At 37.0% G+C, this 27840-nt stretch overlaps 1 protein-coding gene across 5 annotated transcripts in view; it reads left to right on the top strand.

Moving 5' to 3' along the window:
- Positions 1–25621, top strand: part of YLPM1 (YLP motif containing 1) — a 74530-nt gene extending 48909 nt beyond the window's left edge. For 3 of the 5 annotated variants that reach the window (XM_021941398.2, XM_021941401.2, XM_021941400.2), the window contains 12 exons: positions 283–401; positions 1274–1428; positions 5456–5518; positions 5818–5937; positions 6178–6354; positions 6441–6524; positions 7481–7564; positions 10615–10695; positions 13820–13871; positions 18796–18926; positions 24697–24879; positions 25207–25621. In XM_021941398.2, the coding sequence (XP_021797090.1) occupies positions 283–401; positions 1274–1428; positions 5456–5518; positions 5818–5937; positions 6178–6354; positions 6441–6524; positions 7481–7564; positions 10615–10695; positions 13820–13871; positions 18796–18926; positions 24697–24843 (1213 nt within the window). In that variant the 3' untranslated portion in view covers positions 24844–24879; positions 25207–25621. Of the gene's footprint in view, positions 1–282; positions 402–1273; positions 1429–5455; positions 5519–5817; positions 5938–6177; positions 6355–6440; positions 6525–7480; positions 7565–10614; positions 10696–13819; positions 13872–16931; positions 18309–18795; positions 18927–24696; positions 24880–25206 lie in introns of those variants that run through there. The other 2 variants (XR_002523432.2, XM_021941399.2) reach the window with 2 other exon arrangements.
- Positions 25622–27840: the final 2219 nt, after the last annotated feature.

Genomic DNA, 27840 nt, shown 5'->3' with positions numbered 1-27840 from the left:
TGGCCGGGTGTGGTTGTGTGTGCCCATAGTCCCAGCTACTCAGGAGGCTGAGATTGGAGGATTGCTTGAACACTGGAGATCAAGGCTGCAGTGAGCCGAGATCATGCCACTACATTTCAGCCTGGTTGACAAAGTAACACCCCCATCTCAAAAAAAAGTAAACGTTGACTGTGTGAAGTACCTGCCTATAGAGAAAATTGGGCAGATAATGCTGTTGCATTATAAAGCAGAGACCTCCAAATACTTTTTATTTGCTGAAGCACTTCCTATTACACCCTCTAGAGCTCAGTCATATCGAGACAAAAAAGACCATTCCTCTTCCAGAAGAGGGGGTTTTGATAGACCATCCTATGACCGGAAGTCTGACCGACCAGTCTATGAAGGACCATCCATGTTTGGAGGTAGAGTGATGCCTTATTAACTACAAGGATGTTGAGAATGTAAAGTATGGGAGATGCTATGGATTTAAGCTTTTAGAGTAAAATGTATTCACAGATTTCTTAGAGCTAGTGGCATTGTCATAAAAAATAGCAATGTAATTAATGAAATAAAACATGTTTATTTTTAAAACAAAGTAGAAACAAAACTACTAATAATCTCACTACCTACAATACTATAGCTCTTATAATTTTGTAGATTTCCTCTCATTCTTTACAGACATATTTTTTAAGTTGTAATCGAAGTATAATAATACAATTTATCATGATTGTTCTGATTGATATTGCACCATACACATTTTTGATATGTAAACCTATTTTATTAATGGCCCTGTGACATTCCATTGAGTGAATAAAATATAAGACCAAGACCCTTATTGTTAGGTATTTAGGTTGCTTTTAGTTTTTCACTGCTATGATTTATACTTAAACTAGAAACTCATACCTATTTATAGGAACACGCTCTCCTAAGATGGTATAACTCTTATTCTTAAAACCATAAAGCAGAAGTTACAGAACTTAGGACTGTCCAGCAAAGCATTTATTATTCTTCCATGTCCTGTTGCTTAACTTTCCTACATTTAACACCAAAACAAGGATGAATTCAGTGTTTTGCAGAACATTCTATTTGCCTGAAATCATACTTAAATCTTCTCATTTTCTTGACTTCAGTAGATTTTACATTACCTTAAATTTTCTCTAATTAAAGTTAAAAGTGGCCCCAAAATCATTGGACTTGGTTTGAATTATATTACCTTAGGAGATGTGTGGGGAGAGTTGAATTTCAAAATAATTACTATACAAATAGTAATTTTGTTCAACTGCTGGAATCCTAGGAGAACGTAGGACTTATCCAGAGGAGCGAATGGCTCTGCCAGCTCCTTCACTGAGCCACCAGCCACCTCCAGCTCCACGGGTCGAGAAGAAGCCTGAATCAAAGAATGTGGATGATATTTTGAAACCACCGGGCCGGGAGAGCAGACCTGAGAGAGTGAGTCCTATGAAGTTGATTCATCTTCATGCAAACCAGAAGATAAGAGATCTTGTTAATATCCTGAAAAGAATTTCTTTACTTTTCTGCAACGTAGTAATAATATCAGGTTCAAGGCATTTTACTATCTCTAAATCACCATATAATCTCATAAATGGCCTACACTATAGAATCTTCAAGAATTTATCACTAGGCCGGGCGCGGTGGCTCAAGCCTGTAATCCCAGCACTTTGGGAGGCCGAGACGGGCGGATCACGAGGTCAGGAGATCGAGACCATCCTGGCTAACACAGTGAAACCTCGTCTCTACTAAAAATACAAAAACTTAGCCGGGCGAGGTCGCAGGCGCCTGTAGTCCCAGCTACTCGGGAGGCTGAGGCAGGAGAATGGCGTGAACCCGGGAGGCGGAGCTTGCAGTGAGCTGAGATCCGGCCACTGCACTCCAGCCTGGGTGACAGAGCGAGACTCCGTCTCAAAAAAAAAAAAAAAAAAAGAATTTATCACTAAAGTATTTGACAAAAAACATGTTGAATTTTAAAACATATTCATGAGACCTCAATTAATTGCACGTTGAAGAGAGGAAAAGTGGATTTGGTTTTATGGTATGTGGAATAGAAAGGGAGAATTAGGAGACTTGATTAGCTTAGGCTTAATTTCCTAGTGACCTCCAAATGTGTGCATTCTTTTAAATTTGTTCTGTATTACAGAATAGACTGACTCCCATTTGAATTAACTGGTACTGGAGATTTCAGCCAGATGTTCCCATTCTATATATACAGAATTAATAGATTCCTGTTTTAAAGTCTTTTTGCCTACTATTAATATATAGCTACTTGACCTTTCCTGTGGTTGCTCTTTGCGTGATAAATCTTTTATCATTTCCTTACTTTCATTCTGTTTGTGTCTTTTAATGTAAAGTGTGTCTCCTGTAGTATGCCTATGGTTGGATCTTTTTTTTTTTTTTTCCATTCAGGTTCCCTTTATTTCTGACATTTCTTCACCATCCCTGCAAGGGTAACTCCCTAATCACTCTCGAAATTCAGATTCCTATTTCTGACTCTAGGACACAACGGATCATGTTTTTTAATACAGTCTGACAATCTCTGCCTTTTGATTGGATTGTTTAATACATTCGCATTTATTTTTTTTTTTTTAATTATGGATTCAGGATACATGTGCAGGTTCATTACATGGGTATTTTGTGTAATGCTGGAGTTTGGGGTTCTTTTTTTTTTCTTTTTTTTTTTTTTTGAGATGGAGTCTTGCTCTGTTCCCAGGCTGGAGTGCAGTGGCCAGATCTCAGCTCACTGCAAGCTCTGCCTCCCGGGTTCACGCCATTCTTCTGCCTCACCCTCCCAAGTAGCTGGGACTACAGGCGCCCGGCACCTCACCTGGCTAGTTTTTTGTATTTTTTAGTAGAGACGGGGTTTCACCATGTTAGCCAGGATGGTCTTGATCTCCTGACCTCATGATCTGCCCATCTCGGCCTCCCAAAGTGCTGGGATTACAGGCTTGAGCCACCGTGCCTGGCGTGGAGTTTGGGTTTCTAAAGAGCCTGTCACCCAAATAGTGAACATAGTACCTTGTCGTAAAGTTATTATTGATGGCTTAATTTCATTTTGAGATTGTTTATTGCAAATATATAGAAATATGGTTTATTCTTGTTTATTCATCTTGTATCCTGCAATACCACTGAATTCATTTATTACTTTTAATAGATTTTTAGTGGATTCTTAAGGTTTTCTACATATAAGATCATGGCATCTGCAAATATACTTTTACTTATGTCTTTCTCAATTGAATGCCTTTTATTTATTGCCTAATTGCCCTGGCTAGAACCTCCAGTGCAGTGTTGAATAGACATGGCAAGAGTAGACATTCTTGTCCTGTTTCTGATCTTAGAGAGAAAACATACAATCTTTCACCATTACTGTGGAATTTTTTTGTAGATGCGCTTTATTAGGTTGAGAAAGTTCCCTTCTATTCCTAGTTTGTGGAATGTTTTTATCATAAGAGGATGTTGGATTTGTTGATTGCTTTTTTTGTGTCAGTTGAGATGATCATGTGATTTTGGTTTTTAGTCTGTTGATACGATGTGTTACATGAATTGATTTCATATGTTAACTTGCATTCCTGGGATAAATCCCACTTGGTCATGGTGTGTAATAATTTTTATATGTTGCTGGATTCAGCTTGCTAATATGTTGTTGAGGATTTTTGTATCCATATTCATAGGAGATATTGTAGTTTTCTTGTCTGTATGTGGTTTGGTGTAATGCTGGCCTCATAAAGTAAGTTAGAAATTATTCCTTCATATTCTGTGTTTTTGAAGACTTTGTGAAGAGTTGGTATTTAAATGTTTGGTGAATTCAGTGATGAAGTCATCCAGGCTTGTGCTTTTGTTTGTGTGTAGTTTTTTAAAATTACTGTCTTAGATTCTTCACTTGTTATAGGTCTATTCAGATTGTTTATTTGTTCTTGAGTAAATTTTAGTAGTCTACGTCTTTCCAGGAATTTGTCTGTTTCACCTAAATTACTTAATTTGTTGGCATACAATTGTTCATAGTATTCCTTTGTAATCTTTTTTTATTTCTATAAGGTTGGTAGTAATGTCCCCTCTTTCATTTCTTTTTTACTTGAGGCGGAGTCTCACTGTTGCCCAGGCTGGGGTTGCACTCCTGGGCTCAAGTGACCCTCCTACCTCAGCCTCCTGAGGAACTGGGATTATAGGCACACGCTGCTGAGCCCAGCTTTCATTTCTGATTCTGGTAATTTGAATCTTCTTTTTTTTCTATTCATTTTAGGTAAGAGTTCAAAAATTTTGTTGGTCTTAGCCAGGCGTGGTGGCTCACGCCTGTCATTCCAGCACTTTGGAAGGCTGAGGTGGGTGGATCACTTGAGACCAGGAGTTTAAGACTAGCCTGCGCAACATGGTGAAACCCCATCTCTACTAAAAACACAAAAATTAGCTGGGTGTGGTGGCAGGCACCTGTAATCCCAGCTGCTTGGGAGGCTGAGGCATTAGAATCGCTCAAACCTAGGAGGCAGAGGTTGCAAAGAGCCAAGATTGTGCCACTGCACTCCAACCTTAGTGACAGAGCAAGACTCCATCTCAAAAAAAAAAAAAAAGACCGACTTTTTTTTGGAGTGCAGTGGCGCAATCTGGACTCACTGCAAGCTCCACCTCCTGGGTTCATGCCCTCCTGCCTCAGCTTCCTGAGTAGCTGGAACTACAGGCGTCCGCCACCACACCTGGCTAATTTTTTGTATTTTTAGTAGAGACGGGGTTTCACCACATTAGCCAGGATAGTCTCCATCTCCTGAGCTCATGATCCGCCCGCCTCGTCCTTCCAAAGTGTTGGGATTACAGGCATGAGCCACCGCGTCTTCCCAAAGTTGGTCTTTTTAAAGAACCACTGCCACTGTTTGGTTGTATTGATTTTTTCTTTTGTTTTTCTGTTTTCTATTTTATTAACTTCTGCTTTAATCTTTATTATTTCTGTCCTCTGTTTCTTTAGTTTGTTCTTCTTTTTCAAGTGTCTTAAAGTGGATGGTTAAGTTATTGATTTGAGACCTATCTTTCTTACTATAGGCATTTATAGCTATCAATTTCCTTTTAAGCACTGCTTTAGCTGTATCCTGTAAGCTTTGGTATGTTGTGTTGTTTTCATTCATCTCAGAGTATTTTCTGGTTCCTTCTGGTTTTTGGCTCCTCCTGGTTTCTGGCTTCTCTTAATTTCTGGTTCCTCTTCATTTCTTCTTTGATTCATTGGTTATTTAGGATTATGTTGTTTAATTTTCACATATGTGTGAGTTTCTCTAACATTTTCTTACTATTAATTTCCGATTTCATTCCACTGTGGTCCAAAAACATACTTTGTATTATTTCTATCCTTTCAAATTTATTAAGATTTGTTTCATGGCCTATTGTATAGTCTATCCTGGAAAATAGTAGGTCATTGTTAACTATTATCTCATTGCAGAAACTTTTCTCTGAGTGATTTTTTTTTTCGTCTATTCTGTTTCAGATTGTTGTTATAATGAGAGGATTACCTGGCAGTGGAAAGACACATGTTGCAAAACTTATTCGAGTGAGTATGGGGAAGCTGAAAAATCAGCTGCTTGTGTTAGTAGTCACTTGCCTTCTTATTAATAACAGGCAACATAATACCAGTAGAATTGTCTTCCATTTGGTCCATTAGAGTTGGCCCATGTGGTAGATGTTGTCCCATATATATTTTTATCTACTCAGAGAAACATTTTGCCTCAGCTTGATTTGAAACCACCAGAAGATTGTATATTATTTGGCCACAAGAGGGAACTTTGGTGTGATAATTAACTAATTTATTCCATAAATTCGTTTTAACCTTCATGACTATATGATTCTTAGGATAAAGAGGTAGAATTTGGAGGACCTGCACCCAGAGTTCTAAGCCTGGATGATTACTTTATCACTGAAGTGGAAAAAGAAGAAAAAGATCCAGATTCTGGAAAGAAAGTGAAAAAGAAGGTATGGTATTCATGTCAGATCTCATTCTGATTCATTAATAGTGTTTAAAGGAAAATGTGTTTGGGGAGAAATGTGGCTTTTTTAAGGGCAAGGACCTCTCTCTTTTCTGAACACAGTACTTTAGTACTTGGATGTGAAGGAAAGACTACAAAGTAATCTCTATCCAAATGCTAACTGAGGAAAAGGTTTAGGATGATTCTTTGCTTTTGCTAATTCCATATCTCTTTCGGGGGACCTTAGGTAATGGAATATGAATATGAAGCTGAGATGGAGGAGACTTACCGCACCAGCATGTTCAAAACTTTCAAAAAGACTCTGGATGATGGCTTTTTTCCCTTTATCATCCTGGATGCCATCAATGACAGAGTTAGGCACTTTGACCAGTTTTGGAGTGCAGCAAAAACCAAGGGATTTGAGGTAGAAACTTAAAGAACTTTAAAGTACTTTGTGTTGTCATGTAAATGTTGTATATCTTTGCCTAATTATTACTCATTCTTGCTTAGGTATATTTGGCTGAAATGAGTGCAGATAACCAGACTTGTGGCAAGAGAAATATTCATGGAAGAAAGCTTAAAGAAATAAATAAGGTGATTTTAAGAAACAGAATAATAGAGTACCATCATGCACAACATAATGATGTTTTGGTTAAGGAAGGACTGCATATATGGTGGTCCCATAAGATTATAATAATGTATTTTTATTGTACCTTTTCTGTGTTTAGATATGTTTAAATACACAAATACTTCATTGTGTTGCAGTTGCCTACAGTATTCAGTACATTAACATGCTGTACAAGTTTGTAACCTAGATGTGCAGTAGGCTTTATCATCTAGGTTTGTGTAAGTATACTCTGTGATGTTCACACAATGACAAAATTGCCTAATGACCCATTCCTCATAATGTATGCCCATTGCTAAGTGATGTGTGACTGTACTCTAAACCTCATATTATCTGTACCAGCACTCTTGTCTGGAAGCTCTTGTGTATCTCCTTTTTTTTCATAATAACTTTCCGATCTGCTTTAGTAAATGTTTCTCTTCCTTTGTTTCTTTTCCTAGCTCTTCTTGAAATTAGCCTGTTATGGCCTGGCGCAGTGGCTCAGGCCTGTAATCCCAGCACTTTGGGAGGCTGAGGTGGGCGGATCGCTTGAGCCTGGGAGTTTGAGACCAACCTGGGCAACATGGCGAAACCCTGTCTCTACAAAAAAATACAAAAATTAGCTGGGCATGGTGTCATGTGCCTGTGGTCCCAACTACTGGGGAGGCTAAAGTGGGAAGATCACTTGAGCCCACCATGTCAAGGCTGCAGTGAGCCATGTTGGCGCCACTGCACTCCAGCCTGGGTGACAGACTGAGATTCTGTCTCAAAAAAAAAAGAAATTAGCCCGTTAGACTTTACAATATTAAATTAATATTTAACAATTAAATATTTAATTAATATTTAACAGTATTTTTAAATATTGTTAAATGTTGTTTATCTTGGATGCTTGCTTGGTGTTTGAGTAGTTTCCAGAGATAACTTGACCATCTGAATTTTTCAATAGATGGCTGATCACTGGGAAACTGCACCTCGTCACATGATGCGTCTAGATATTCGTTCTTTGCTGCAAGATGCTGCTATTGAAGAGGTGAGTATCCTTTGGTTCAAACGCAATGCAAAATGACATTACATTTTCACTTTTTTACTTTGAAAAACTTAAAATCTACAGAAAAGTTACATAAATAGTATTAATACAAGAACACCTACTGGTATGCCTTTCGTTGAGATCACAGTTAATATTTTGCCACATTTTTCTCTGTATGCATATATTCTTATTAACATTCTTGTTAATGATGTCACTATTTTTGTGGAACCATTTGAGATTAAGTTGCAGATCTCGTAAACCTTCACCTTTAAATACATCAGTAGATATCTTGTAAGAACAAGGACATTCTCTTTTGATTTGATAACAGTTATCAAATGCAGGAAATTTAGTATCGATAAAATACTATATTAGGTAATATAAATTTCCTGAATTAAATTTCTTGAATTATCTCACATATAGTTTATATTCACATTTCACCAGTTGTCCCTATAACATGGTTTATAGAAATTTAAAAAAATCCAAGATTCAATCCTTTAATATAAAATATAGTTTCTCAGCCTTGTCATTGTCATGAAAGATAAAGAATTTATGAAGAGTATAGGCTTGTTTTGTAGAATGCCCCTTAATTTGAGTTTGTCTGTTTGTTTCCACATGCTTAGGTTCAGGTTAAACATTAGCAGGAATGCTACATAAGTGATACTGTGCCCTCTCAGTGTTTTACATCAGGAGTCATATGGTGTGTTAATTTATCTCATTGTTAGTGATTTAAGCACTGATTACTTGGTTAAGGTGTATCCATCAAATTTTTCTACCTTTTTCTCTTTGTGATAAGTAAACTGTAGGGAGATACTCTTAACATCTTTTCCCCAACAAATTTTCATTCATTGGTGATTCTTGCCTGAATCAATTATTAATTTGATGGAAGGAGAAATTTTCTATTTTTACCAGTTTTAGGTTTCTGTTTTGTTTGACCTCTTAATACTCAATATTGTCATTATGCTTTTTTTTTTTTTTTTGAGGTGGAGTCTCACTCTGTCGCCCAGACGGTAGTGCAGTGGCATAATCTTGGCTCACTGCAACCTCCGCCTCTGGGTTCAGGCGATTCTCCTGCCTCAGCATCCTGAGTAGCTGAAACTACAGGCATGCGCCACCATGCCTGGCTAATTTTTGTATTTTTAGTAGAGACGGGGTTTCACCATGTTGGCCAGGCTGGTCTTGAGCTCCTGGCCTCAAGTAATCTCCCCACCTCAGCCTCCCAAAGTGCTGGGATTACAGACGTGAGCCACCATGCCCAGCCATCATTGTTCTTTTATGTGTTTTTAATTCCCGTGCCATTCCTCAACCTATTTCTGCCACTAACATTGTCTGGCAACCCTCTCACTAATGATTTCTGTGACAGTGAACAGTTCTTATTTCCCCTATTGATTAATTTTGCAGCCAAATGTAATATAGCTGACCATGCCCACCTTCTTAAAAAACATATTTTTCTCTTGGCTTTTGTGAATTCACATTCTTCTGGTTTTCCTTTTACTTTTTTGGCTATCTCTTTTCAGTCTCTTTCACTGGCTTCTGTTGCTACTCAGTCTTTAAAAGGGCCCCCTTAGGGCTCCATCCTAGGCTCTGTTTTTATTTTGTACCCTCTGTATAGATCATCTGAATCTTTCTAGTAGCTTAGATTGTCACTTATGTGCCATTAATGTTATAAAGTCTAGACTGAATTATATGACTATCTTAACGGTAATGTTTCTGAATGGAGGGAGTATAGGTGATTTTTATAATATTCTTTTTACTGTTATTTTCCAAATTCTCTACAAAAAAATATATGTTATCTTAGTATACCTCAAACTCAACCTATCCAAAATGTAGTTTGTACAAACCTGTTTTTCATTTAGTAGTCTCTGTTTTAGTGATTAGAACCCTAACCACAGGCCGGGCGCGGTGGCTCAAGCCTGTAATCCCAGCACTTTGGGAGGCCGAGGCGGGTGGATCACGAGGTCAGGAGATCGAGACCATCCTGGCTAACATGGTGAAACCCCGTCTCTACTAAAAATACAAAAAAGTAGCCGGGCGTGGTGGCGGGCGCCTGTAGTCCCAGCTACTCGGAGGCTGAGGCAGGAGAATGGCGTGAACCTGGGAGGCGGAGCTTGCAGTGAGCCGAGATCGCGCCACTGCACTCCAGCCTGGGTGACACAGCGCGAGACTCCGTCTCAAAAAAAAAAAAAAGAACCCTAACCACTTGATTGCTGAAACCAGTACTCTGGGAGTTATCCCTGACTCTTTTATCATTGTTGAGACAGAGTCTGACTCTTACCCTGGCTGGAGTGCAGTGGCATGATCATAGCTCATTGCTACCTCAACTCCTGGGTTCAAATGATACTCTCACCTCAACCTCCTGAGTAGCTGAGAGTACAGGCGCATGCCACCATGCCCAGCTAATTTTTTATTTTATTTTTTTAGAGATGGGGCCTCACTATGTTGCCCAGGCTGGTCTTGAACTCCTAGACTCAAGCGATCCTCCTGCCCCAGCTTCCCAAAGTGCTGGGATTATAGGCGTGAGCCACCGTGCCCAGGCCTGACTCTTTACTCTGCCCTTATACTGGTGTTCAAACCTGTCATGTAGTCAAGAAAGTTTAGTCAGTTTTACCTTTTAATGACCTCTCTAACTCATCTGCTTATTTGCATTGCTACCACTCTGGGCCAAGCCAATATCATCCCACTTTTCAGTATACTTTTTCTTATATTTTGAAATTTGAATCATGGACATGTTTTTATCTGATTGGAAAAATGCTTGTTAAAGATTTTTAAAAGAAAATTCTAGTAATCCATAAGCATTCAAAATAGGTAGCCATCTACTTAGCACTTATACTTTACAGGGAATTATACAGATGGATATTCAAGGAAAATTAAAGGCAATAATATCCTGTCTTTTATCAGTTCTGTTTCAAAATTTAGGGTGTTAAAAATTACTTGGTATGTAACAGTGAGCCTGTCTTGCTCTAGGCTACTGTGTTCATTCCAGATCTCAATGAAGGAGTCAACATTTTGCTAAATGTTAACTCAGTCTTTTTTTTTTTTTTTAATGGTTGGTACAGGTAGAGATGGAAGATTTTGATGCAAATATCGAAGAACAGAAAGAAGAAAAGAAAGATGCAGAGGAAGAGGAAAGCGAACTGGTAGGAGACAGACCAACCACTTTGAACAGTGTCTCTTTATTAAAATTCTTAAAGAAGGTTTAAATTCAGATCTGTGGTCAGATAACTACTGTTGATACACACTTTAGCGGTATAAGTTTCCATAATCATCTTCAAGGAGACTTTTGGATACTCTTTCTTTTTCCCCAGACCAAAAGAACCCTCTACTGTGGTGTTAAAAGAAAGTTTTAACAGAGTGCTAAGAAACTTACTCTTGTACTCATCTATTTGTGGGTGGTTTTAGGGGAGTATACCTTTTAAGAAAATAATTACATATGAAAGGGCATTCTTACATTCCAGCAGATATGTGGCACAGCCTACCCAACATAGGCATAATTGTCTCTTCTTTGCTACAAGATCTCCAAATTTAGTTTCTGTCAACTGAGGCAGAAGAACTTACTGAATGGGGAGGCAGAGGGTTGCCACTGGCTGCTAGATTTGTTCTTCTGCATTTTATCCTAAGTGACAGGGAAAAATTAAATGACTGTGTAGGCAATGGATTTTGCTTAGGCTGATTAGAGGCTTACATAGTGTGAGTTTAAAGTTTCTGTGTACCTAATGTGAAATGCTTTCGATCACACCTCTGTAGAGACGTTTGCCTTTCCCTGTCATTCAAGAATATGCGACCTATAGAATTATGTTGACTTTTCAGTGTTTGCTGAAGTACAGAGATTAGCAATGCCTTGGAATAGTGTTGCATTTTAAATCCAGAATATTACTCGGTTTATTTAATACTTGAGCCCTTGCTAAAGTTGCTCCTCATATTCCTTTGAAAATGTACAAAATGAGAACTCTGATTCCTACCCCCTAGAGTATACAGAATCTCCAGGGAGTGGTCCCATCGAACCCGTGTGTGATATAGAGGACTCTTGATAAAAACTGTGTTTATATAAAGATGGTGTCAACCTCTACATTCCAAGATTTCAAATGTGGATTAAAAAATAAGTTTTAAAGTTAATGGCATTTGAGTCTCAGTATGTGTTTTTTTAAAATCTATTTTTCTTAAGTTGTATTTTGGCATACATAATTTAAAATTTAGGCAGGATATTCACTACAAGGTCCACGCTCTTCTGGAATATGGCTAATGACTTCTTTAGCCATTTGCAGCGTGTGTACTAGAAACTGACTACGTGAGAAGTCTATAATGTTTTAGCTTTCTGAAGCTCCGTCTTTCTATTGTGGAGATTTCAGTTCAAGATATGGTTCGTAACATCTGACTTGCTTAGGTGTAGGTCAAAACTTGGGAACTTTTAACTGAATGTACTATTACTTTTTTAAAGTGAAACACACTGTAATACTATATTTTTATGTCAGAGTCATGGCAAGGAAGCCTTAGAATTCTACCCTGCTGGATTATCTGCTTTATTTCCAAGTGGCCTACAATTTCAAGCAATGGGAGGATAATATAGTTTAAAGGAAGACCAGGATGATTCCAGCAGTGGGGAATGAATACACTTGTTTGCCTAACTTGATTATAAAACTTCTCTTAACCCGTTCAAAGATGCAGAATTGAAATCTTTTACTATTGGAGTCTATTCCGAGAGTGAAAGATTCTTGGAGAATATATTAACCAAGGGTTAAGAGCAAGTTTCACACCAACCACTCAGTCTATTTTAATGGAATTATCAGTAAACCTTGCATTTTCCACTCTGCACTTATTAATATAGCTGGGTGAAATCCAAAGTTTTGTTGGTAAAGATAATCCTTTGTAGGGGATCATTGGTATGATAGTTTGCCGCCTTTAGTGCTTCAGTGAACCTAAATAGATAAAATTTATAAATATATTATTCCAGTGATGCTTAGTTTTCAGATGATTTTTAAGATGTAACTTGTCTTCAGTACTTTCAGCACTATCACTTCAGCATAGCTTTGTCTTGGTTTGTTCTAAAAAATGTATTTGGAAAATATATAATTTATAATCCAAAATACTACCTAGTAAGTTGAAGTTGAATTATTAGTTCTGGCTGATAGACTAGAAATGTATGAAACCATAGGATTATGTTCTAGTAAACTCTTACACAGAAGCTATCATCATGAAATCTTCAAAATGCTTTGTGACTTACTTTACCTGTGTGTCAGTTTGTTTCATGAACTTGAACATTACCAACAGTAGAGAGATAAATTGATTCATAAAAGAAGATGCTGACACCATTGATGAATCTGTCCTGTTTACTAGATTCCAATATTAACATTTCTGTATGTTAGGTCCAATGGAAAACAGTCTAAATGAAGGTAAAGGGGAATCATGATCAATCACATGGTAAAAGCATATACTTGCTAGGTGAATAAACAGAAATGATTACTGCATAGCTCAATAGGCACATTAGGAAATTTGAAAATCTTTTGGGAGTGAGTTCGAAATAAGCCACCCAGTTATTTTATGAAATATAAGATGTAAGTTGCCAGTGGAGATTTCTGGTTTTGCATATAATAGGATAACATAATTTTTAAAAACATCAGAAATAATAATCTAGTTTTCAACTAATAAAAATGTTCTGAATTTGATTCAGTAAAATTAGCCTTTGTATGCTCTAACTGGTAAATGAATTGAGTCATTTTAAAATGAAGTTGAACTTCCTAATTGGGTAATTGGGTTAAGTGCTACCAATTCTTTTCCTTTCTTTTGAGTACTTGAAATTACTGAAATATAAAGTAACTATCTTGAAGAACACTTTTTGGACCTTATGGCTACTATCAGTTGATAATAGCAGTTATATTTAGAAGATAACCTAGCTAGTATTACAAATTATCTGATACTCTGAATAATATTAATATTAGCACAGTAACTACCTGTACATTCTTATCATAGTTGCTATACAGCTGTTGTTCAGACTACAATTGTGAGTCCTGAACTGTAGCTGCCTCAGAGCGCCTTCATGATACTATTCTGAAGTGACTACTCCGAAATGTGGACAGTGCAGTTTGGTGAATTTGGTCATTTAGTTTCTTCAAAGATAGTGAGATTGTGTTTCCCCTAAGGATGTATTTACAGCTAGTCAGTGGAAACTGAATCCATTCCCAGTTTTAATGCTTTTCCAGTTCAAACGTGATATGCATGTATGTGTCTCTTTCTAACCCTTCGAGCTTCTCTCTGTGTACGATTTAGGGTTACATTCCGAAAAGCAAATGGGAGATGGACACATCTGAGGCAAAGCTAGGTGGGTATTTCCTTTTTCCTGTTTTTATATGTGATACCTGATGGTAATGGTCATAGATCTTTTCTGCTATAAGAGGAACAAATTTCCTAAAACTTCTACTTGAACAGAGATTTCTGGCCTACCTTATATCCTCCAATCTATTTTGTTAGCTTTTATATCTTGTGACAAAGTCATAAGTATTTTAAAAGAACTGCTTTCAATACTATTTAAAGTTTTTAGAGTCAACAGAAATATTTGATAATTTAGCAACAAAATGTTGTCACTTATAAAATCTATTCTTTTATATTAATCAGAAATGTTGGTGCTGATGAGATTTCTTTTTTAAAGAATATTTAAGTGCAGTCCAAAGTTAAACCTGATTATGAATACTTTAGATAATAAAAATAATATAAAGTTTAAAATTAATTAAAAGGCATTTATTCTCCTTGTATAATAAATGAGAGTTTCTGAGTAGAGAGAAGCAGATATGTAATTCAGGTTTTTGAGGAGCCTGCTTTATAAAATTCAGTTTAAATTTTTCTTCAAATTGTTAATGCCAAATTCCAAGGTTAAACCAGTTTAAATGATTGTCTAAATCAGAATTTGAAGTTGCTTAATGTGAAGTTATCTGTCAAACAAAAAAGTCATACATACCCAATGGATTCCCTCTAGTATTTGTTGGTGAAAACTGCAAAATAGTTTTTCAGTTTTACTTCGTTTAAAGAGAACCATTTAACATGTTGATTAAGATGTATGAATAAAAATCTAAAACAATGTACTAAGGACTTTTTGAGATCAGCCTTACTGATACATGAGGTATGACTGTCAGTTTATGTTTCTTTTCCTGGTATTATACTCCAAAACTAAAGGAACCATCTAAGTATCTTAAATTGATACAGGAAGTTTGAGTCATTTAGCTGCTTCATTGCTTGGGACATGTGTTTCTGACATCAAAGGAGTGCATTTTACATGCAATTACATAAGCTATGCCTTTAATTTGCCCCAACTACTTGTGTTAGCAGTTGGTATTGACCAGGTCCTGTGTTAAAAGACAGTTCCGCGAACTGTATTATTACATTACTGGTATAGGTGCTTTGTTGTCAAGTCTAAAAGATTTTTTTTAGTTTATGTTGTGTGAAAATTTTATGTGGTTTTTGACATATTCTTCTAGTCGTCTTCCCTCTGTGGGAAATCTTAATAATAACTAATTGTCATCTTCCAGAGACCCTTAAAGCACTTATGTGTTTAAATGCAATTAAATATGTAGGAAAATAAAAATTACAAAATACTTTAAAAATAATAATAATGCTTTAGTTCTGCTTATTTCGACGTTAGATTAACTCTCTGTGAAGTTCTGTACATTACAATGACCCATAATATGCTAAGATCTTTTCTCTCTTCTGGTTCTCTAAATATTGATTATCTTTTGGGGCAAAGAGAGATCATAAATAAAGGTAGTTAAGGGGGATGTAAAAGTGATAAATATTAGCTTAATGTGTAATCTTTAGAGGCCTCATGTAATACATGATCTGGGGTAATGCTGTTTTAAACTCAAACCAGTCCATCTTTTACTTTTCTGTTTTTAAAAGGAAAAGGGAATTTAGTTGTGATGATTATTCAAGAATATATATTAATATTGGTATTTCTTGGAATTTCTGGAAAAAATTCTGGCCTGTCTACCATTTGCTTCTCAGAAAATACATTTTATACAAATTTTCAGTTTTAAAGACAGAATAGTAGATAATGAATTCCAGAAATGGATTTTTTTAAATAAACCATTTCAATGAAAGGCACTGAAGATCTGGTAATAAATCTAGGAAATAAATTTTAACATATTTGCAGTCGGGTTTTTATTTATTTTTTAACAAGAGTGACAGTAATGTTATATATAAGGACTTGTATCTTGCACCACTGTATTAAGAGCTAATCCTACCACAGAGGAAGGCAAAGAGTGTGCATTCTTGAAAGTGCTTACTACTTTGAGGTTGGTCCATTGACCCAACTGAGAAGATTCTTCTCTAAAACATGAGGATCTTGTGTCGGATCTTGTAGCCTATTTATGTTGCCTTCCTTATCATAACAAATTTAATATAATTTGATTACCAAGTACAATTTATTTTTCTGAGTACTTTACCAACATTCCCCAATTACTCTTGGAAAATGATTATACTGGGTGGAAATATATTATGTTTTAGCGGTGTCACGTGTTGAGTGAAAACAGTTGAATCTGAAACAGAGGAATTTTGATTCACAAATGAGTCTGCCAGTGAGAACATACTTACCTATAGTCTTTCAAGCAGCTGGTTAGATCTTATTGCAGATTCTTGATCTATGCTCATTAAGTATAGTACACAGTTCAGCCTCTGCCTGAATGTTAAATTGAAAGTGATGTGATTTTAGAACAGTTCACAACAGGCCTGAGCTACCTCTGGCATGGAGTTGTTGAAGGCTGCCTGTGGCCCACCTTCAGTCCCACCAGACTGGTTCTTCCCTGCTGGGACACAGGCATCCTAATGCAAGGGCAGGTTGTTACTTGCCACATCAGGTGCTGGGATTCAGCATTGAAGCTACTTAAACTCCAGTGACATGATTTTAGTTTCTCATACTGTGAAGCTAGAATATTTGAGACTGTTATCATCCTAATTGAGGTTTCTTCATATAAAGTACTTTTGCTTTTCTCATCTCAGTGTCATTTGTCTCTACTCATGAGTTGTATATTGGTTTTCTACGTGTCAGACAGATTCATCTCTTCAGAGTTGGAATATAATTATTTGTATAGGTGCGTAATCTTGTGTTTACTTTGAACAGATTTTCAGAAATACCATTTACATTTAGAAAATACATAGCTGTATCTAAGGAATTTTTCTGTTGTGCTATAATACATACTGTTTCAAATATGTGGTAAAATTCTGTGACCTGCCAAGTTGGATTTAAAACTTCATCTTCATCTTAAAACTTCATCTTTTGAAATCTCTGAAAATCATTAGTGTGCATGGATTGAACACCAGTCTTTCTGTAATTAACAACCCCAGATTTCTCTCCCCTCACCTTATGCCATCCATCTGTGTGTTTGGTTTCCAGTATGCCATGTGGAAGAGGTGTGAGCCTTTCTTCAGCCCAAGAAGGAAACTTTAAACATATTTGCACAATAAAATTTCAAATTAAACATTTCAACAAGGGTGCTCAGACTAGAAATACATGCTCTTCTGAAATTCCATGTTGCAACTGTAACTCCTGTCATATATACCCAGTGTATGAGGAAAAGTTCTTGCAGTTTTCACACTGCCCTTCTGTATTGCTGCCTGGCTGTGCTCTGTTGTTGGAAATGAAATATGAAATTTTTACTTTGAAGTATGTTAATGTCAAAGTTGATCGTATTAAGTTTGGAAATCCTTTGAGGTTTATTTAATAAGTGTGTTGGAGCTTCTTTCTCTTCTGGTAATACTGTACACTGTTGAACTGAGAACAGTTTTATTGTTTGTGGGACTTTGTTGGTTTTCTAATACCATAACCTGTGTCCCTGTGCAGTCAGGGGGTCACTTCTTTAAGATCATGTATAATATGGCCCGTCATATACACGTAGATAGAGCCATTTGGTACAGCATGTGATTCCAGAGATTAGACGACTGGATCTCTTGAATCCATACATGTTAAAATTTTGCCAAAATGAGATGATTAAAATTTTTGTGAGTTTTATAAACTGTTGCAGTTTGCCTTACTGATTTTTCAATGATAATCACTTTTATGGGAAAGGGGCTTAGGAACAAAAAACTTTGCCACGAATGCAAAATCTTACTGGTTTTTAAAGCTTGTAACAGTTGTGTGTAAAACTTTTATATTTGAAACATAAACTCACCCTTTCTGCCACTGCTTTCACTGCACTTTTCATACCAAGTTCTCTCCAACATGGTGTCTAAAAGATTTTTATTATATACACTCTTTATGGAATTCAATGAAGTGTGGTTATGCTGTGTTTCTGAAGTTTTTAGGCTTTTCTTCATTGGCCTGCCTAGTACTAGTGTGTTTATATAACTTCAGATGATTCAGAAGTTTAGTGCTTCATTGTAGCAAAAAATGTATATAACTCATAATATCCTACATGTAGCGTTCAAAATCAATTATTAATAACCAATAAAAGACTCAACACATTTTCATTGCGTGTTCTTCTTTAAGACACCTAAACTCATATCTCATAATTTCTGAATCTGCAATCCCTATTCATTAATTGATTATAGTTTTTGAGTTGTTGGAAAGCCTAGCCCTCTCAGATTCAGGGTTCAGAAAGAATTATCAGGTCTGGTAAAATTATCTGACTAGCCCTTAGCCTCAGAATGGTCAACTTCATAGTATGAGCAAAGAAAGTGGTGATCTCATATAGTCAGCTTATTCATGAACATTAATTCATGGTGAATGCACTCACAGCAATAAAAAAAAAAAAAAAAAAAAAAAAAAACTGTTCATCTAAAACCTTAAACGTTAGCTTGGCTTATTAAGTTCTTGGTACTACCTGCTTTTCATATGACACAGTATCAAACATGATTGCAGATGAAATGGGTGGTGTTAATATTGTGTTAAAGAAAAAAAGAATGGAAGACACTGTCTGGAAAAGCCCAACTTTGCATTTGCCATCAGAACGTGAGAGCTATGGTGGGTGGGAGGACAAGGAGACCAGGAGTCAAGTGCCTTTTCTTGCTTTGCCCATATTTGCTCTTAAACCAACATCATAAACATAATGGCTACCAGAGTGAATACCAAACAATGGAAATTCTGGCACAGAACTTGATATTATCTCAGCCAAGAAGATAGTTTGGATCTGCAAGTGATGCTGCACTCAAAATTGTGGATATGCCCTCTGAAAGTGTTCCAGCCTTCTTTTCCCCTGTGTGTGTGTCGTGTGCAAACTCACACTCTTCCTTAATGCTACGGCTCTGTGTTTGTCCCTCAGACAAGTTGGATGGCTTGAGGACTGGTACTAAAAGGAAACGTGACTGGGAGGCCATTGCCAGCAGAATGGAGGATTATCTTCAGCTCCCCGATGATTATGATACTCGTGCTTCTGAGCCTGGGAAGAAGAGGGTAAGAGACTTTGTCAATAACTGCCAACAAATGAAGGGCCCATTTAGGCATCTGGTTTTAGGAAGTTACAGGCAGATAATCACATGAATGCTATTTTTAAAATGATTTAGTTTACGCTATGTCATGTTACACTTCCCAAAAAGGAGTCATACCTTATAAATTATCTCATCAAAATGTACAAGTAACTTGAAAAATTGGAGAACAGAACCTCACATGGCTAGTGCGTTAACCTTAAAGGCATTGGGAGTGGCCAGTCACTTGTGCCATTTTGTCATGGGGCAAAAGAAGCCAAGTACAGAGTAGGGTATTGAAGAGAACCTGTGGAACTTCTTAATGGATGGAGTGTGGAGGGTCCAAAGGTAGATAGAATCAAGGGTGACCCCTTGGTACTCTGGCCATGAGCACTGCATATATGTGGTGCCATTTAGTGAGAGAGAGAAAACTGAGGGAGTCATAAGTCATGATTTTTGGAACTGAGAGAAATAATTTAAGTTCTGTGAGAGAAATTCTAATTTTTCTTCTAATTAAGTTAGAAGTGTAAGTGAAAATGTCAAAATGACTGTTGGATTTATTAGTACAAAATTCACCAGAGAGATCAGACTGAACTAACAAATTTCAGGAAATGGTATTTAGAAGCATGGGACTGAATGATCTTGCCCAAGGAAAAAGTATAAATGGAAAAGGCAATAGGACGCCAGACTCCAAAATTTAGTTCAGATAGAGCTAAGTGTTTCAAGAAGAAAAGAGTGTAGTCAGTTTTTAAATGATGCGGAAAAGACAAGTAAGTTTGGAACAGATAAATGACTGCTAGATGTGGCAACATGGAGGTCACTGATGATTGTAGTTTGTCATCAGTCTACAGTGATGAGGGGGCAGAAACCAGTTTGGAGCAGATTAAAGAATGAATAAGAAATGATGAAGTACAGTACAGCATATGTAGGCAACTTTTTGAAGTTTTGCTATGAAAGGGAATAGAGAAATGAAGCTAGGGCATTAGATAGGTCTTTACATAAATGTTGAATTCAGTAAAAGTGATAGATGTGTATATCCTTTAAAACAATAACAAAGCAAAGGGATCATATATACTGTTCTGTACAAGTCTTTTTCAGCTATTCCATCTTGATCTTTCTATATAAGCATATACAGACCTACCATTCTTTTTAAAGGGCTCCTTAGTGTGCCATTGTTTGGTTGTACAATCAGTTATTTAACTAGTCCCTTTGTATTAGTCCATTTGCGTAGCTATAAAGGAATATGGGAGATTGGGTAATTCATAAAGAAAAAAGGTTTATTTTGGCTCATTGTTCTGCAGGCTGTACAGGAAGCTTGGTGCTAGCATCAGCTCCTGGTGAGGCCTCAGGAAGTCTTCAATTATGATGGAAGACAAAGGAGGAGCCAACGTGGCAAGAGAGGAACCAAGGGGAGGGGGTCCCAACTCTTTTTAACAACCAGATCTCATATGAACTCAGAGTGAGGACTTGCTCATTACCGTTAGGAGGGCACCAAGACGTTCATGAGGGATCCTCCTCCATGACCCAAACACCTTCAATATTGCGGATTACAATTCAACATGAGATTTGAAGGGGACAAACATCCGAACCGTAATACGAGATTTGAAGGGGACAGATGTCCAAACCGTAATATTTTTAGTGATGGATGCTTACAGTGTTTCCATTTATTGCCAGTACAGACGTGAAGGTTGTGGTGTGTATGTCTCTCTTTAAATACCTACATGCAAGTAATTGCCTGTTTTTCTACACTTCGACCAGCAGTGCTGTTATCAAACTCTTTAACTTTTGATAATCTGATAGGTGAAAAAAAATAGTATCTCATTTTTCATTTATTTACTTAAGAATGAGGTTGTGCATCATTTACCTCTATGCATCATTTCTTTGTATTTGTTTCTTAATGAATTTTCTCAGTGCCTTAGTGTACTTTGTAATGGGCACTATTACAAAGAATCCAGGTTTCAAAACTTTTTAAAATACTGCAGATACTCCAAAGCCTGCCCTTGTTTGTGTAACTTCAAGGGATGGGGAAGGGAGAGCCCACTGCCATTTGCACCCAGCCTCACCAAAGAACTACTTGTAATGATACCTCTTACTCAAGTTTTAAGACTGGAGCCAACAGAGGCAGAAGTGGCCCTTTCTTGCAAATAATAAAGTGTAGTTCTGGTAACAATTAGTAATCTAAAATGAGAAATATTTTATCTGTTTTTACTCAGGTAACTATCACTGTCTTCACTAAGGAGTATGTAATGCCATGCAGTTTATTTTGTTAGGTTAGGTGACCAAAGAGAACTGAATGGTGCACATTCTAGTTCTTGAAAGTTACTCCTCTTTAACTCTCCTCCCCTGCCTTATACCTTGACTTCAGATAGTTTTTAACTCTTGAACTACTCACCAAAATCAACATTAGAGCACAAGGAGATCCTACAGGTAGTAAAGAATACAGAATGCTGTACATTACTCATTCCTTTTCTGGGCTTGCTTTGTTTCTGTGATCCAGCTTTTTACAGATACCAGGTGGGTTCTTGGGATTAACTTCCTCTATAACGAAAAGGTGGTTCTGTAGAGTTGGTTATATTAGAATTTTGCCTAAATGGCTAGACTTTAAAATATAATTTACTTTTAAAATATTTGCTTGCTTGGGTATAAAATGGTAGCTTACTTGGACTTTAATTTGTATTTCTTTGATGACTATGAAAGGCGAACATTTCCCTTGTTTGTTTCCTGAGTTTGTGTATTTTAGAAATATTTATAGTGACAGTGGATGAAATATAAGGACCTCAAACCTTTGAGTGCTAGTCGAGATTTTTCTGTATTATAACAGTTTTATTTTTACAGGAAAAAACAACAGCAAAAATGTTGTAAGTCGCAAAAATACCTCTAGGAAAATTAAAAGGGACACTGACATTTAAGAAGCCATTTCAAGCTGAAAGTCATTATTGTGCTTCTTATATTTTTAGTGGTTCGGTAATCATTTATTCATTCCATATGTTGAATGTCTTTGTATGAAGTCTATGAATGAGTCCTCTTAAGGAGCTGACATCCAGTGGAGGAATTCAACATGTAAATAAATAATTTTACTATAGCATCAGTATAAATTAGAGATATTAACAAAATACAGTAGTTTCCAAAATATTTTAATTCCAACTTCATTTGTTGTTGGTTTTTTTTTTTTTTTTTTTGAGACGGTGTCTCACTCTGTTGCCAGGCTGGAGTGCAGTGGCGTGATTTTGGCTCACTGCAACCTCTGCCTCCCAGTTCAAGCCATTCTCATGCCTCAGCCTCCTGAGTAGCTGGGATTACAGGTGCCCACCACCACACCTGGCTAATTTTGTTTGTATTTTTAGTAGAGATGGGGTTTCGCCATGTTGGCCAGGCTGGTCTCAAACTCCTGACCTCAGGTGATCTGTCTGCCTCAGCCTCCCAAAGTGCTGGGATTACAGGCATGAGCCACTGTGCCTGGCCGAATTCCAATGTTAAAATCTTGGGCATTTATTCGCAAACATACTACTGATTTCAAAAACAACTACACACTTTTTCTTCTAATCCTACCATGTAAGGGGCAAACTGTGGCCACTGAACAAAGAAAAAGTAACCAGCCCACAGCAAATTTAAATCCATTCCCATGGCATCCTCAGCACAGTAGTGTGTTTTCACATAAATGCCCAAAACTTAGTTCGTAATGATCTTTCGCTAAAATGTATATCCTTGATCCTAGGTGGCGCTAAGAGAGTATATATGAATTTTATTTATTTATTTATTTATTTTTGAGATAGGGTCTCTCTGTCACCCAAGCTGGAGTGCAGTGGTGTGATCTCGGCTCACTGTCACTTTCGCCTCCCAGGCTCAAGCAATTCTCCCACCTCATCCTCGTTAGTAGCTAGGACTTCAGACACCCACCACACCACCATGCCCAGCTAATTTTTGTATTTTTAGTAGAGACACGGTTTTGCCATGTTACCCATGCTGGTCTCGAACACCTGGGCTGAAGGGATCTGCCGGCCTCGGCCTCCCAAAGTGCTGGAATTACAGGTGTAAGCCACTGTGCCTGGCTGTATGTATGAATTAATCAAAATAGGTACTTCAGCATTGATGGGCAGAATGCCCAAAGATTGTTCTATATGGAAGCCCACATTATTTATTAGGCTTCTTACTAAGGCCCATGAAAGACATTGAGCCATAGGTTTTCTATATACTAAAAACCTACTTTCTGGAAAGTCAGGTGTTATCAGTTTCTTCCCACTGCTATTACTGTGACTCCTCCCTTTGACCAGGTGATACTGTTAGAAGCCTAGTTATTTCATTGCCAGTCATGCAAATAGTAATTAGTGTACATTAGAGCAATAATGCATTTCCAGGTCCAGTGTGAAGAGCATGGTGTTTCCATGCTCTGGTTCCCTCTCCTTGTCACAGATAATAAATCACAAGCCATGTTTAAAATACATTATCTGTGGACTTTGGTACCATGTAGTGCAAGCAACAGATTCATAGTTTCTTTTTAAGAATCTGAACTTTTACAGAGTACGTATATCTCCATATACTTTTAAAAACATATTAACATAGTATGTGTCTGGGCATGGTGGCTCATGCTTATAATCATAGCACTTTGGGAGGCCAAGGCAGGAGGATTGCTTGAGCCCAGCAGTTTGAGACCAGCCTGGGCAACATAGTGAGACTCTGACTCTTAAAAAAAAAAAAAAAAAATTACAAAAATTTTAAAAAATCATATGTAAGAATATATATATTTTAAAAATCAGAATACCAATAGGAAATATCCCTGATCCATGTATTTGTAGTTGTAATCTTGCCATGGATATCAGCTGAGTCTGTTTCTTGGTCTCTCTATCTCATGAATGAAAGTAGTAATACCAGCTTACTGTTTTCTCTAAGATTAAATTTCAAGAAATATTTCTGTGTAGAGATAAATAAAATTCAGTTACTGATCTAGGGTGTTGATAGTCTGTTAGGGAGGACAGATCTGTAAGTGGATAATTACAGTACAGTGTGGAAGTTCAAAAGCAGACATATCAAAATCCAGAAGTTAACTGTGGGAAGCAGTGATTATTTGATTGGCAAAGGAAAAAGGGGTAAGTCAGGGAGGGATGACTGGACTCATGCCAAGTGGATAAGGTTAGGGAAAAGACATTTCAGGAAGAATGACTAGTACTTATATGCAGAGTTACAGAGACAAGAAATGGTGCAATGCACTCTGAGTGCTAGAAGGAAGTTTATATTGTTTGTATAAAATGCCATAGGCACTGGCCAGAGATGTTGCAGGAAAGTAGTTGGGGCCAGATCAAGAGGGACCTGAGTTCTTGGACTTTACCTGGTAGGTAGGGAAAGGAGTTAAAGCAAATGAGTCACAACTGTGTGTTTTAGGAAGCTCACTCTGGCAGCATGAATCTGGAGGGGATGAGTACAGACAGGAAGACTAGGTAGAGATTAGTGCTTTGCTTTCAGGTGAAAAAAAAAAATGAGGTCAGTGAATTATTAAATAAAAAGGAATGGCAGAGGAGAAAGAGAGGACAGGATTGAGCTGAACTGTTCAGGAGCTGGAATGGTTAGGACTTGGATTGGCCAGAGAGTTTTCTCTCTGTGACTTAAAATATATGACTTTTCCCAATTTTCCTGGGTTAGTTTTTAATTTTTTAAGCTTGCGGTTTCAGATGAGTCATTCTACCCCTTAGACTGTCCAGAGAGGGAGGGGGCTCTTTGCATATTTATTTTTCCTGAAGCTCAGCCTAATGCTGTGTTCTTTTTAGGTCAGATGGGCAGACCTGGAAGAGAAGAAGGATGCAGATAGGAAAAGGGCCATAGGTTTTGTGGTCGGACAGACTGATTGGGAGAAGATCACAGATGAAAGTGGTCACCTGGCTGAAAAAGCCCTCAATCGAACCAAATATATATGAGACTTAGTTTTTGAACGGAGTCATTATTCCTCTAAGGTAAGAGTACACAGTCATATAAATAGCCTACTGTGTGGTTGCTTCAAAGGGTTTGAGATAAAGAAGACAGCATGCTTTGCTAAAAATGCTCTCTTCTTGTGTTATTTTATAGTTCTGAAAGAGTAAGTATGTGCTAGTTGTTAACATTTACAATATTATTAGAAAAGGAAGCCATTTTCTACAACCTGGCTCACTTATAAAAATAAAAACCTTGAGAAAAACTTGAATTCGATAGATTTGGGAAGGAGTGAAGTGATGTTATATTAAGGGTTACTGAACCTTCTACCTGTTCTTTCCAGGTGTGACAGCCTTTTCTTTTCTTTCCAGGTGGTTCGCTTTGAGGTGATCTGAAGCCAAGGCCTCACGGAGCTTCTTTGTGTGTCACCTTGCTTCCACGTTTCAGTTATTGTTTTGTTTCTACTGCTTTAGTTTTTTTAAAGTTCTCCAGTGTCCCCAAGAGGTATTAGAATCTTGCTGTGCCCAAGCAAGACGTTAATTTTTCTTTTAACTGTTTTGGGGAGGGAGGGAGTGATAGCTTAACTGCTGAAGCCAGGTGGGGGTCCGCTGGAGGATTCCAACAGAGAATATTTCCTCCACTGTACGTTGTCACAGACTATCTCTATCATCATTGCTTTGTGGCTGTTTCTGTTTTTTACTGTATGTAACTGGTAGCTGATTGTACTAGGATTAAAAACAATAAACTTTCATGATAAAGCCGATGAGATTCATGGGCTATACAGCATGGGCCCTTTTCTCTTGTTTTCTTAATTTTATTTTTATTGCTTTTTAAATATGGTATGTCCTAATTAAATGCTAGCTGAACATCCCAAAACCTCTTTTTAATTGAATATTATGTGGCTCAATGATTCCGTAGCACATGTTGTAAAACACAGGGTTCAAATGATGTTCAAAACACTCATCTTTGTTTTATAGCTGATTTATTTCTCTATCTTTGTGTCTTGAAGACTGATGAACCTTAAGTTCAAATATTCATCAGTTCCCTGGAGCATATCCATTCTGTAACATGATGCTTTATTTAAAAATTTTTTTTTATCCTCTCTATTCTTCCCTCTCTTCTTTCCTTGCTTCCTTTTTTCACTTTCTCCCTTTATACTCTGTTAGGTTTTTATTTTTTCCTGATCTGGCTTTGACTCCTGGTAGACAGAACTGATGTATTCCATGGAACTCAAGCTTGTTGCCTTACTTTGAACTTGAATTGTAGATTTTTAAATGAAGATTGCAGGGAAAGAGTAATAAAGACGCAGAGCACTCTGGCATGTAACCTTTAAGCCTGTCAGGTTTACAAGTTCTTGCCAGATTGTTCACTACTGGAAAGCATGGCCTTCTGCACAGAATTTCCTCTCTTGTGGTTACTACCAGGTGGAACCCAGAAACATACAGAGATAAAACCCAAATATTATTCTCTTTAAACATCCTGCAAAGAAAAAAGTCATCTTTTAGCGTGAAAGAAGATGAGCCTTCTTCCTCAAGCATCATTTCCATTTTGTAATCCAACTCAGCAATTTGTAAATGTGTTCACTGAATACTTCAATATTTTGAAATATTCTCTTTCAGGCCACAGATGAAAATCCTTTAGTTTTATGACCTACATTAAAGACTGTATGAATAGAGCTAATACTTAGTAGCATTTGAACAGTATCTCTTTGGGTTCAACAAATTTATATTATAGTACTGAATACCCCAGTTTAATGGAAATTCTAACAACTTTCTGTACTTTTATCTTCCCTGAAAATCTGAATTTTTAAGCAAAAGAGACTTTAAGTTCATTAAAAGTCAATATTGAATGTATAAATTGCTACGTTAAATAACTTCCGCTGTTTGCAGTATTTAATAAGCTATTTTGATTGCTTATTGGCCTACAATATATTTCTGTGTACTGACCTTTCTCAACCGCCTTTTTTATGTTGAGTGAAGATATGTCGCAAAATAGCCAAATAGAATTATTATTTGTACAGAGACTCATTTACTACTTTCTAAAGCCACCCAATGCCTATTCTCATCAAAAACAAAACTTCTAGAATGTGTTCTCTAGTTCAGACGAAATGGAGGCCAATATGTTCTTCTGTAGGATGCTTTATTTCAGTTGTCCTTAACCTTGTGACGTTCTAACTGACAGTAGTCAGAATGCCAGTGAAATGAGTGGTGATTACCCGTGAATCACTTAGAATCATGGGTAATTTTGCGTGTATGTGTTTTCACCTTACAGCCATGGCTTTATGTCTATTCTGTTATACCAGGGCAGGGTGGGGAGCTGTGGAAGAGTTAACAGAGTCAGAAAGGACCTCTGCCAGTTTTCAGAAGATATCGATTACATGACCTTAGAGAATGAACATAGCGTGCTCCTACTTTAGAAAATGGGTATAACAACCTTCATGCAAGGGGATTAATGAAAAAAGATTTGGCACCAAAAAGAGTAATGGAGACAGCCAGTTGATAATTGATTTTGCTAGTCCAATGTGGGGCTTAACAAAATTCTTGCACTTACATTACTACTAGAAGCAGAATACAATAGGAAGTCCAAGGTACCTTGAAGAAGAAATTTGCTGTGGGTAGAAACTGCCTTGATAATACAAATATTTTAAGTTTGTTAAGAGGTGCCCTGGAAATGCAGAGGACCAATCTTGGATTCCATTATTTGCTAGCATTTAATTTTAATTTTATTAACATTGTTTTTCTTCTCTTAGTTGCTGATTTTAGTCATATGAGTTTTATTTTAAATCTTTTGTGGTGTCATGTTACTTAAAATAATCTTATGTTTGGGAAGGTTTCTGATACCTTGGTGGGTATTTCAGCTTTTTTCTTTTTTTTTTTTTTGGTCAGCTCTGTAAAGATGATTTCAGACGTTTTAAACTAAAAGTGAAATCTCTTGCTTAAGTGATCCACCTTTACTTGTAAACTTCCTGTGTGAGGAATTCAGTAGATGAGATCCAGAAATTTTTC

The sequence above is a fragment of the Papio anubis genome, chromosome 7, assembly GCF_008728515.1.
Source record: "Papio anubis isolate 15944 chromosome 7, Panubis1.0, whole genome shotgun sequence".
NCBI lineage: Eukaryota > Metazoa > Chordata > Mammalia > Primates > Cercopithecidae > Papio > Papio anubis.
This window is presented reverse-complemented; position numbering and strand designations above follow the sequence as displayed.